Genomic DNA, 11,684 nt, shown 5'->3' on the forward strand with positions numbered 1-11,684 from the left:
TGCTGAGCTGTGGGGGGCACCTCTTACCCTGTTCTGCTCCTCTCTTTCCATTTGGTCTTTYTTTTTGTCGTTTCCTGTCAAGGCTCGCTCTCTCGCTCAAGACGCACGCAGGTCTCCCAGCGAATCGCCACATTCTTTATAGAACCAAAACAATCTTATCGCTCTGCTCCATCGCAGGCAGTCACCACTGGCTTTCAGTGAAGCACAAAGACAGGATACAGATATTCTTCATTAACTTTTCTCCTAGTTGTGTAATATCAAGATGTTTAATTGAGGTTATATAATATCGGCAAGATGCTGGCCCCTTGGCCACTTGTTTAAAGGATGTCTTTGTTGTCTATCATATTATTTATAGCAAAAATACTAACACATTCTCTCTGTCTTTCTCTCCTTCCTTTATTCTCTCTCTCTCTCTCTCTCTCTCTCTCTCTCCTTCCCCCAGATCCGGTTAGTCCATCCAGGTTGGACGTCCTACCAGACCAGAGTCCTAGTCAGGGTAATGGTGGCTCTCCAGGCCTGCATGTATCCTGGCCTCGCTCTCGCGGGCTGGTCGACTGGTATGAGCTCACACTACAGGACACTAAAACAGGAGCGACCCGCAATACTCGCATCATGGGCACTGCCGTCCCTCAGTCAGGCTTTACCGCCCTCACCCCTGGCACCCTCTATGGCCTCAGCCTGGTGGCAATAGCTGGGAATAAAACTGCCACGCCAGTGATGGCCACTGCAACCACAGGTGAGGGACCAWCTTGCTGTTGTTATGTGGTTTCACTGGTCCTCTATTTGCATGTAATTTTCAGGTCTTCTACACCCAATGTGCTGTCCACCTGATATTTATGATGAACAAATTGTGTASGATATTCTACTGTCTGCTCTACTGCCATTCTACCATACCCCTATTCCTATACTCACTTCAGTGCCTCCATGTTTGTTGGACTTGGATAACATAGWAATCCCTGATCTACTTTGTTACTTTGTTAGACATCAACAAGCTGCTCACTGGCATTGACCACTTTGTATTTTTCCCCRAGCTCCCTCAGCCATCAGCGGCCTCCAGCTCTTGGCCTCCTCCAAKAGCCTGGGTGTTTCTTGGCAGCCCGGCCCAGGCAGGAGAGAGRGTTTCAGAGTGCTGCTGAGGGAGCAGCAGGGCAGCCTGGTCAGGAACGTCACCCTGAAGAGTAGCGTCACCTCCCACATTCTTAATGACCTGTTGCCTGGGACACTGTACACTGTCACTGTGGTGACTGAGGCTGGAGGCCTTCAGAACGCTGTCTACAAACAAGCAGTCACAGGTATGGTAGCAGTCACAGAGGAAATGTGTCATGCTAGTTATGTTTGGGAGGTAAGGTAGCAGTCACAAAGGAAATGTGTCATGCCTGTTCTGTTTTGGTGGTAAGTGTAACGACATTCTACGTCGTCCTCCTCCTCAGACGAGGAGAGGAGAGAGGGATCAGATGACCAATGTGCAGCGAGGTATGTAGACATGAATGAATTTATTAGACACGACGAACACTGACACGAACTATACTTGAATATTTACAAAATAACAAACAACGTAGACTAACCTGAACATGCAAACTACATATAACGAAGCACGCATGAACAGGAACGAACGAACGAGACGAGACAGTACTGTGTGGTGCAATAAACACAGACACAGCGACAATCACCCACKAACAAACAATGTGAAACCACCTACCTTAATATGGTTCTCAATCAGAGGAGATGAAAACCACCTGCCTCTAATTGAGAACCATATCAGGTCACCCATTTACCAACATAGAAACACATAACATAGAAATGCCCACCCACACTCACGCCCTGACCGACTAACACATACAAAACAACAGAAAACAGGTCAGGAACGTGACAGTAAGGTAACAATCACAGAGGAAATGTCATGCTAGTTCTGTTTGGGGGATAAGGTAACAGTGGTGACAGTCCTCACAGATATTATGGTAGGGACTCTGAAATTCACCTGTTGGAATAGTAAGACTGATACTATTTTTGGTTGAAGTGTTCACCCATCCAACCACTAACCAAGTCTACTCCTGCTTAGCWTTTGTTATCCAGCAAAGAGGAGTAGAGTCCTAGGGCTTCAATGTTCAATATAGGTTCAGGGTGGAATGTTTCTCACACATTTATCTGGCTTAGTTTGCAGGGCTTTGTTTAACTTTCCAACACTGCACCCATCTCTTTATACAGTCACTACCACCACCATGGCCATGCTCTCTGTCTGTCGTTGTTTCCAAGATATTTTAGGCTTCTCTATCCCACCCTTCCCTTCCTCTGTCTGCAGCTGGCTTGCCAATCAAGGCCTTCCTTCCCCTCCCAACCCACCATACAAATACGGCTAGCCAGTAATACACTGCACAGCCACTGAACACAATGCTATAATTTTTTTTTTATGGTCCTTCGAGTTGGACAGGWACAATTGTCCTGGAAAGGTGTCAGTGTCTAAAAAGACCTGCTGTCACCTCCCTCTAATACATCCCTCTCAATCAACTTCAGAAACGGAATAAAAAAGTAACTCTTTTCAGGTTTCCGCTCAAATGGACCATTTCCGCTCAAATGGAAATGGCTAAGAGGGATGTGTAGCCCATCAGTCAGCAGTGCTCCCACTAGACCAGACTCTGACACYTGTTGTTTTTCTTCCCCTAGTCCCCGCGGCGGTGTCAGACCTCCTCTTGGAGAACAACGGCAGTCTGGACTCATTGAGGGCCTCCTGGGTCACAGCTATGGGCAGCGTGGACACATACCTGGTCTCCCTTGCAACCCTGGGTTCATCCGATCAGGACAGGARGCTGCCACCCAATGCCACAGAGGTGGTCTTCAGCGGCCTGACCCCTGGACGATCCTATCAGTTGTCTATGAGGTCAAAGGTCGGYGAGCAGATGACTGAGGCTGTGACCATGGGCAGAACTGGTAAATTATTCTGGAGGGTCAATGTCACACCTTAGATTAAGTTTATGCCTATCTAGTTCCATATCAAAACTGTTTTAAGTGAAAAATTAGGGCTGTCAAAAGCCACAAAAGCCAGGAAATACTAATGTGCACCACAATCCTTAACTTCACCTATGCATCTTCAATGAAGATCTGGCTGCATGAACACCTCCATTAACCTCTCTCTCCATTCTCCCTTTTACAACTGCCTCCTCTCTCCCTCTCCCTTTACACTGCCTCCTCTCCTCCCTCTCCCTTTACACTGGCCTCCTTCTATCCCCTCTCCTCCCTTTACACTGCCTCCTCTCTCCCTCCTCCCTTTACACTGCCTCCTCTCTCCCTCACTCCCTTTACACTGCCTCCTCTCTCCCTCCTCCCTTTACACTGGCCTCCTCTCTCCTCCTCCCTTTTACACTGCCCTCCTCTCTCCATTCTCCCTTTACAACTGCCTCCTCTATCCCCTCCTCCCTTTACACTGCCTCCTCTCTCCCTCCTCCCTTTACAATGCCTCCTCTATCCCTCCTCCCTTTACCCCTGCCTCCTCTCTCCTCCTCCCTTTACACTGCCTCCTCTCTCCCTCCTCCCTTTGCACTGCCTCCTCTCTCCATTCTCCCTTTACAATTCCTCCTCTATCCCTCATCCCTTTACAATGCCTCCTCTCTCCCTCCTCCCTTGCACTGCCTCCTCTCTCCATTCTCCCTTTACAATCCGCCTCTCTCCCTCCTCCCTTTACAATGCCTCCTCTCTCCCTTCTCCCTTTACACTGCCTCCTCTCTCCCTCCTCCGTTACACTGCCTCCTCTCTCCCTCCTCCCTTTGCACTGCCTTCCTCTCTCCCTCCTCCCTTTACACTGCCTCCTTTCTCCCTCCTCCCTTTACACTGCCTCTCTCTCCTCCCTTTACACTGCCTCCCTCTCTCCTCCCTTTACACTGCTCCTCTCTCCCTTCCCCAGCTGCCAGACAAGGTGTCTCAATTGACCATGGTGGGCCTCAGTGATGGCAGCACTCTGAAGATGACATGGTCACCGCCTAGAGGGGAATGGGAGAACTACCGCATCCTGCTAATGAATGCCACAGTGGCTCTGGTCAATGAGACACTAAGCAGGCCAGTGAGACAGTACTCCTTCTCTGGGGCTTCCCTGGGGCTGGTGCCTGGCAGGCTTTACACAGCTCAGATCATGGTGGAGGCTGGCCCGTTTGGCAACATTGCTCACTGCCAAGGAATGCTAGGTAAGTTACATTYCAAATATTTTGATGCTAAGCTTGGTGTATATGTGGAATGTTTATGGGTCAAATTATATCGAAACCATGTAGGATGGCTCTTAAAATGAAATTGTCATCAAATTGGCTCCTGAAGTTTATCATTTTTTTGCCCTCTCTCTCTCTTTACTTGTTCACATCTCCTTCCCCCCTTCTCCCTCACCCCCCCCTTTCCTTCCCCCTTCTCCCCCCTTTACTTATTTACTAATTCTCTCCCTCTCTCTCAGCACCTCGGCCTGTCCAGCAGCTGGTCGTCTGTCACAGTGATGAGACGTCTCTGAGCGTGCTGTGGTCTCTCCCGGTAGGGGAGTGGGACGGGTACACTGTGATCCTGAGACAGGGGAACACTGTCGTGTCCCAGAGGACACTGTCCCGTGACACCAGGGAGTGCACCTTCAACGTCCTCACACCCGGARGCCAGTACGCCATCGCTGTCACGACCAACAGTGGGGGCCTAAACAGCTCGACTTCAGTGATTGGACGAACCAGTGAGTCACGGTTCCAAAGGGATATGAATAATGATGTTTTTCCCCCCAGTATGGTTATGTTCTAGACTAGACACTAGAACTCTCAAACTCAACTCTGGACCTCAAAGTCAATTCCACAGCGTTTTGTCTTTCTTTTTCTTTCTTTTTCTTTTTTTCTTTATTTAACTAGGCAAGCCAGTTAAGAACAAAATCTTGTTACAATGACGGCCTACCCCGGCCAAACCCTAGCCCGGATGACGCTGGGCCAATTGTGRGCCGCCCTATGGGACTCCCAATCACGGCCAGTTGTGATACAGCCTGGAATTGAACCAGGGTCTCTATGGGTGGCAGGTAGCCTAGTGGTTAGAGCGTTGGGCCAGTAAACGGAAGGTTAGGTTGCTGGATCGAATCCCRGTGCTGACAAGGTCAAATCTGTCGTTCTGCCCCTGAGCAAGGCAGTTAACCCACTGTTCCCCTGGCGCCGAAGACGTGGGTGACCATTAAGGCAGCCCCCTGCACCTGATTCAGAGGGATTGGGTTAAATGCAGAAGACACATTTCAGTTGAATACTTTCAGTTGGACCACTGACTAGGTATCCCCCTTTCCCCTAGTGACGCCTCTAGCACTGAGATGCAGTGCCTTACACTGCTGTGCCACTCGGGAGCCCGAATTGTTGCTCTCTAATCAGGGACTGGTTTAGACCTGGGACCAGGTGAATGCAATTAATTATCAGGTAGAACACAAAACCAGCAGGCTCCAGACCTCGTAGGGTAAGAGTTGAAAATGTTTGCACTACAACATTGCTCCATATATGTTTTATAGTCATATACTGTAACAGAGTTGTTGTAGTCATATAATAATGAGCTTTCCCCCATTGATATAACGGATGCTGTGTCTCTGACTTAATGAGCTTTCCCCCATTGACAGAACGGATGCTGTGTCTCTGACTTAATGAGCTTTCCCCCATTGACATAACGGATGCTGTGTCTCTGACTTAATGAGCTTTCCCCCATTGACAGAACTGATGCTGTGTCTCTGACTCAATGACTCTTTATGATCTCAATTCCTCTGTAATGTCTCACATCTCTGTTGGCCTCTCTATCTCTCTCTCTCTACTCCCAGCCCCAGCGCAGGTGACCAGTCTGCGTGTGACCAACGGTGGCAGCACGGACAGCCTCCAGACACAGTGGGAGCGGGCAGCCGGAGAGCTGGACTCATACCATGTGCTGCTCATCCACGACAGCAGCGTGATCAAGAACGAGAGCGCCCCAGCCCACACCATGGCCTACAGCTTCCTGGCCCTGAAGCCTGGAGCCCTCTACAGGGTGGTAGTAACCACCATCAGAGCAGGACATGCCTCCAGGCAGAGCGTGGCAGAGGGACGCACAGGTAGACAACTTTATGATTACTGATATATGTAGCCTACTTTAAATATATAATGTTAAAATAGATACATTTTTAAATAATGTTTAGCTATCACACATGAATTCAGTTAAAGGGCACAGACAGTTTTAACTGTTTTTGTGTGACAAACACCAGTATGCAAAATAATGTATTTTATTATATTTAGGATTGACAGGATATTATTCAGAACTCTTAGCTTTTATCTGATGCGACAGGAATTTCTAGGAACCACCGCCTCATGAATACTCAGGAAAGAAAAAGGTGTAGATTCACACGCAGAGCGTGGCAGGTGTTTATTAAGCCGTCGCAGAAGGCAGGAAWCGTGGTCACAGGCTGGCAATGGTCAAACACAGGTAGGCAAACAGGCAGGTACATCAAAACTAAGACTGGACTGGTTCTCACAAACGAGCTAGGATAAGGCTTAGTAGAGTCAAAACGACCAATACCTCACAAAGGCACAAACAGAATGAACTGAACTAAATAAGGAGCTGATGAGACCTTGTGAGTAACTAACACAGGTGAAATCAATGAACAAAAATGAAAGATAGGGCTATGTTCAAGAACACAAAGAGACAGGGCTACGTTCAAGAACACAACGAAAAGAACACAAGGTTGACTAAGAAAATAAAAAGACAATTTTACACCGACTTTGCAGCAAACATGTCAAGGTCTTCCTTTCAAAGACTTCCCATCATGAACGGAAAAGGATGGTGGTCTTTTTTGTATTGTTGAATTCCAGCTACCTTAATCTGAGAACGTTTTAATTTAAATGAACAAAGAATATACAACAGAATATAAAGTTCTTAAAGATACTTCCAAACTGGGCACAATGGTGGGTTTTGGGCTCACTTAGAAATGTCCTTGTTTTTMAAAGAAAAGCACATCTTTTGTCCATTAAAATAACATAAAATTGATCAGAAATACAGTGTAGACATTGTTAATGTTGTAATTGACTATTGTAGCTGGAAACGMCAGATTTTTTATGGAATATCTACATAGGCGTACAGGGGCCCATTATCAGCAACCATCACTCCTGTGTTCCAATGGCACGTTATGTTAGCTAATCCAAGTTGATAATTTTTAAAGGCTAATTGATCATTAGAAAACACTTTTGCAATTATGTTAGCACAACTGAAAACTGTTATCCTGATTAAAGAAGCAATAAAACTGTCTTTCTTTAGACTAATTGAGTTTCTGGAGCATCAGCATTTGTCGGTTTGATTACAGGCTCAAAATGGCCAGAAACAAAGAACTTTATTCTGAAACTCGTCAGTCTATTCTTGTTCTGAGAAATGAATGCTATTCCATACGAGAAATTGCCAAGTATCTGAAGATCTCGTACAACGTTGTATACTACTCCCTTCACAGAACAGCGCAAACTGTCTCTAACCAGAATAGAAAGAGGAGTGGGAGGCCCCGGTGCACAACTAAGCAAGAGGACAAGTACATTAGAGTGTCTAGTTTGAGAAACAGATGCCTCACAAGTCCGCTATTTTCTATTCCTGCTTTTGTACCTTTTTCTCAGCTTCAGCTAACCTTTTTCTCAGCTTCAGCCAACCTTTTCTTCCCTTTCTATTCTCCTTGTCCAGGTTCTTTATCCTCTCCTGTTCTTTCTTTTTCTCTTCCTCCGGTTGAAGTTTCTACTCCTTTTCTTTTGATTTCTCCTCCTTCTCCAGGTTCTTTATTCTCTCCTTTTCTGCTTCAAACCTACATTTCTACATTCCTACATTCTCCTCCAGTTGTTGTTCCTTAATCTCATTCTCAAGGATCTTCAATATCTCCTTTTCTCTTTTTTTCTCTTCTTCCAATTTACATTTCTCCTCCTTTTCTGTTTATTTCCTCTCCTTCTCCAGGTTCTTAATCCTCTCTTTCTCTTAGTTTTTTTCTTCCACCAACCTGAGTTTTTCTACCTTTTCTTTTCCTTCCTCAACTTCTCCAGGATCTTCATCCTCTCTTTTCCTTTCTTTATCTCTTTGTCAAATGTCTCCGCCAATCTTAAATCCCCTTCAGCCTTCAAATATATGATGATGATGTTTCCAAAATGGCGTAGCAGTTCAGACGTCTTTGTCTTGTCGTGTCCCGTGTATATATCTTTTTTTCCCTTTGTATATATTTCATATATATTTTTAATATTTTTAACCCCAGTTTTAAAATATTCTCCTGCAACCCGCCTCACCCAATGTGGTATGGATCTGCTATTTTCTATACRTTAGAACCGGAACCCCCAACAGAAGCTAGCCAGCRWACTAGCTAGTAGTCAGTTAGCCACTGCTAGCGGTCATCAGCTAACCTTAGTCCGGTCAACTCCTGCCAGTCTGCACAGCGCGATTCAACCCAGCGCATAACGGACTATTTGTTCTCCACATCTCCGGTTTCCTACAGCAAGCTCTGAACCTTTTCACCTGGATCATCGCAGCTAGCTAGCTGCTATCCGAGTGGCTACCCCCTGGCTAACGTCTCTGTCCCGAAGCAAGCACCAGTGAGCCTGGAACTAGCCTCGTGCTAGGCCCATCTTCCGGCTAGCTGAAGAGGTCCATCCGCCACTCCTTGGGCTACAATACATATTTTGCCAATTGGCCTGGATCCCTTTTACTGCAGACACAGAGCCCCGCCYATTCCATCACGACTGGTCTACCGATGTAATCCGCCCGAGGGGTTTCAACAGGCTCCTCCGTCGCGACATCCCCTGAAGGCCCATCCGCTAGCCCGCTATCCTGCTAGCTGCGGCCCYCTAGCTGTCTAGAGCATATCAGACTTTTAGCTGAAGAGGACAATCAGCCAATTTCTTGGGCTACAAAACCTATTTTGCCAATTGGCCTGGACCCTTTTACTGCCTACATGGAGCCCTGCCGATCCAACACGACTGGTCTGCTGATGTAACCGTCCGAGGTGGCTACAACAGACTTCTTCRGTCGCGACGTCACCCTAAGGCCCTTCTGTTAGCCCGCTAGCTGTCCGAATCGCCGTGTCTCCAGCTCACCTAGCTAGCCACTGGTCCCTATGATCACTCAGCTATGGATACCTCTCCCTAATGTCAATATGTCTTGTCCATTGCTGTTTTGGTTAGTGATTATTGTCTTATTTCACTGTAGAGCCTCCAGCCCTGTTCAATATGCCTTAGCTTACCCTTTTGTTTCACCTCCCACACATGCAGTGARCTCACCTGGTCTAAATGATGTCTCTAGAGACAAAACCTCTCTCATCGTCAGGTTCATCAATGCCTKGGTTCACCTCCACTGTATTCACATCCTACCTGTACATTATGCCTTGAATCTATTCTTCTGCGCCCAGAAACCTGCTCCTTTTACTCTCTGTTCTGAACGCACTAGGCGACCAGTTCTTATAGCCTTTAMCCATACCCTTATCCTACTCCTCCTCTGTTTTTCTGGTGATGTAGAGGTTAATCCAGGCCCAGCAGCGCCTAGCTCCACTCCCATTCCCCAGGCGCTRTCATTTATTGACGTCTGTAACCGTAAAAGCCTTGGTTTCATGCATGTTAACATTAGAAGCCTCCTCCCTAAGTTTGTTTTACACACAGCTTTAGCACACTCTGCCAACACGGATGTCCTAGCCATGTTTGCCACTGTCTAAATCCTGGCTTAGGAAGGCCACCAAAATCCTGAAATTTCCATCCCTATGTAACGGTATTCGTCGTCTGAAGAAGAGGAATCATCGGACCAAAGCGCAGCGTGGTAAGTGTTCATGCTTGTTTTATTAAAACTGAACACTAAAAAATAAAAATAAACAAGAGATAACCGAAACAGGTGAAAGGTGAAAGGTGAAAGGAACGGTAAGGTGAAAACACTAAACAGAAATTAACTACCCACAAAAACCATGTGGGAAAAAGCTCCCTAAGTATGGTTCCCAATCAGAGACAACGATAGACACCTGTCCCTGATTGAGAACCATACCCGGCCAAAACAAAGAAATACAAAACATAGAAAAATAACATAGAATGCACACCCAAATCACACCCTGACCAAACCAAAATAGAGACATAAAAAGCTCTCTACGGTCAGGGCGTGACAGTACCCCCCCAAAGGTGCGGACTCCGCCGCAAAACCTGAACCTATAGGGGAGGGTCTGGGTGGGCATTTCTCCGCGTGGCGGCTCTGGTGAGGGACGTAGACCCCGTTCCACCTCTGGCTCGGCCCCTTAGGGTGCGCCTCTAGAGCGGGGACCCTCGCGCCGACCCCGGACTGGGGACCCTCGTTGTGGGGGCCGGACTGGGCACCCTTGTAGCGGCCCGGACTGGGGACCCTTGTTGGGAGCTCCGGACTAGAGGGCGTCTCTGGAAGCTCCGGACTGAAGGGCGCCTCTGGAAGCTCCGGACCTGAGGGGGCGCCTCTGGAAGCTCCGGACTGAATGGCGCCTCTGGAAGCTCCGGACTGAAGGGCGCCTCTGGAAGCTCCGGACTGAAGGGGCCTCTGGAAGCTCCGGACTGAAGGGCCCCTTGGAAGCTCCGGACTGAAGGGGCCTCTGGAAGCTTCGGACTGAAGAGCCGCTCTGGAAGCTCCGGACTGAAGTGCGCCTCTGGAAGCTCCGGACTGGAGGGCGACACTGGAGGCTCTGGACTGGAGGGCGTCGCTGGAAGCTGCTGACTGGAGGGCGACACTGGAGGCTCCGAACTGGAGGGCGTCGCTGGAGGATCCAGACTGGAGGGAGACTCTGGAGGGAGGAGATGCAAAGACAGCCTGGTGCGTGGGGCTGCCACAGAGCCACCATGCTGGGGAAACCTACAGGAGGCCTGGTGCGTAGAAGAGGCACCGGATGAACTGGGCTGTGGGGAGCACTGGAGCTCTGGTGCGCAGCCTTGGCACCACTCCTCCAGACTGATGCCCACTTTAGCCCGGCCCCTCCAGAGTGCAGGCACAGGTCGAACCGGGCTGTGGGGGGCACTGGAGATCTGGTGCTTACCACTCGCACTTCTCCATTAGGCTCAATGCCCACTTTCGCCCGGCACGGGTGGAGCGCAGGCATAGGACGAACTGAACCTTCCCAGCGTCCCGGAGACACAGTACGCAGAGCCGGCGCAGGATACCCTGGGCCGAAACGGCGCACCGGAGATGCCCACTCTCGCATGGCACTTGCGCTCTGGGCTATGAGCGTGCACTGGAGACACCGTGCGCTTCACTGCATAACACGGTGCCTGACCAGTACCACGCTGCTTCCGGTAAGCACGGGGAGTTGGCTCAGGTCTATTGCCTGACTCCGCCAATCTCCCCGTGTGCCCCCCCCAAAATAATTGGTGGGCTGCCTCTCGTGCCTGCTGCACTGCCTTGCCTCATATCGCCGCCTCTCAGCTTTAGCTGCCTCTAGTTCTTCCTTCGGGCGGCGATATTCCCAGCCTGTCTCCAGGGTCCCTGTCCGTCCAATATCTCCTCCCAAGTCCAGAGTCTTGAACCCTCTGCTCCTCGTTACACACGCTGCTTGGTCCGCTGTGTGGGTAGTTCTGTAACGGTATTCGTCGTCTGAAGAAGAGGAATCATTGGACCAAGCGCAGTGTGGTAAGTGTTCATGCTTGTTTTATTAAAACTGAACACTATACACAAATAAACAAGAGAATAACCAAAACAGGTGAAAGGTGAAAGGTAAGGTTGAAAAACTAAAC

General features: G+C 48.6%; 1 protein-coding gene across 1 annotated transcript in view; it reads left to right on the forward strand.

Annotated features, from left to right (window-relative positions):
• Window positions 1–11,684, forward strand: part of LOC111962713 (receptor-type tyrosine-protein phosphatase beta) — a 60,435-nt gene that overhangs the window by 6,994 nt on the left and 41,757 nt on the right. The window contains exons 5-10 of the mRNA XM_070439872.1: window positions 443–736; window positions 1,032–1,292; window positions 2,662–2,942; window positions 3,896–4,172; window positions 4,430–4,690; window positions 5,792–6,058. Coding sequence (XP_070295973.1) covers window positions 443–736; window positions 1,032–1,292; window positions 2,662–2,942; window positions 3,896–4,172; window positions 4,430–4,690; window positions 5,792–6,058 — 1,641 coding nt within the window. The remainder of the gene's footprint in view (window positions 1–442; window positions 737–1,031; window positions 1,293–2,661; window positions 2,943–3,895; window positions 4,173–4,429; window positions 4,691–5,791; window positions 6,059–11,684) is intronic.

The sequence above is a fragment of the Salvelinus sp. IW2-2015 genome, linkage group LG4q.1:29 (genome assembly GCF_002910315.2).
Source record: "Salvelinus sp. IW2-2015 linkage group LG4q.1:29, ASM291031v2, whole genome shotgun sequence".
In the NCBI taxonomy this organism is placed as follows: domain Eukaryota; kingdom Metazoa; phylum Chordata; class Actinopteri; order Salmoniformes; family Salmonidae; genus Salvelinus; species Salvelinus sp. IW2-2015.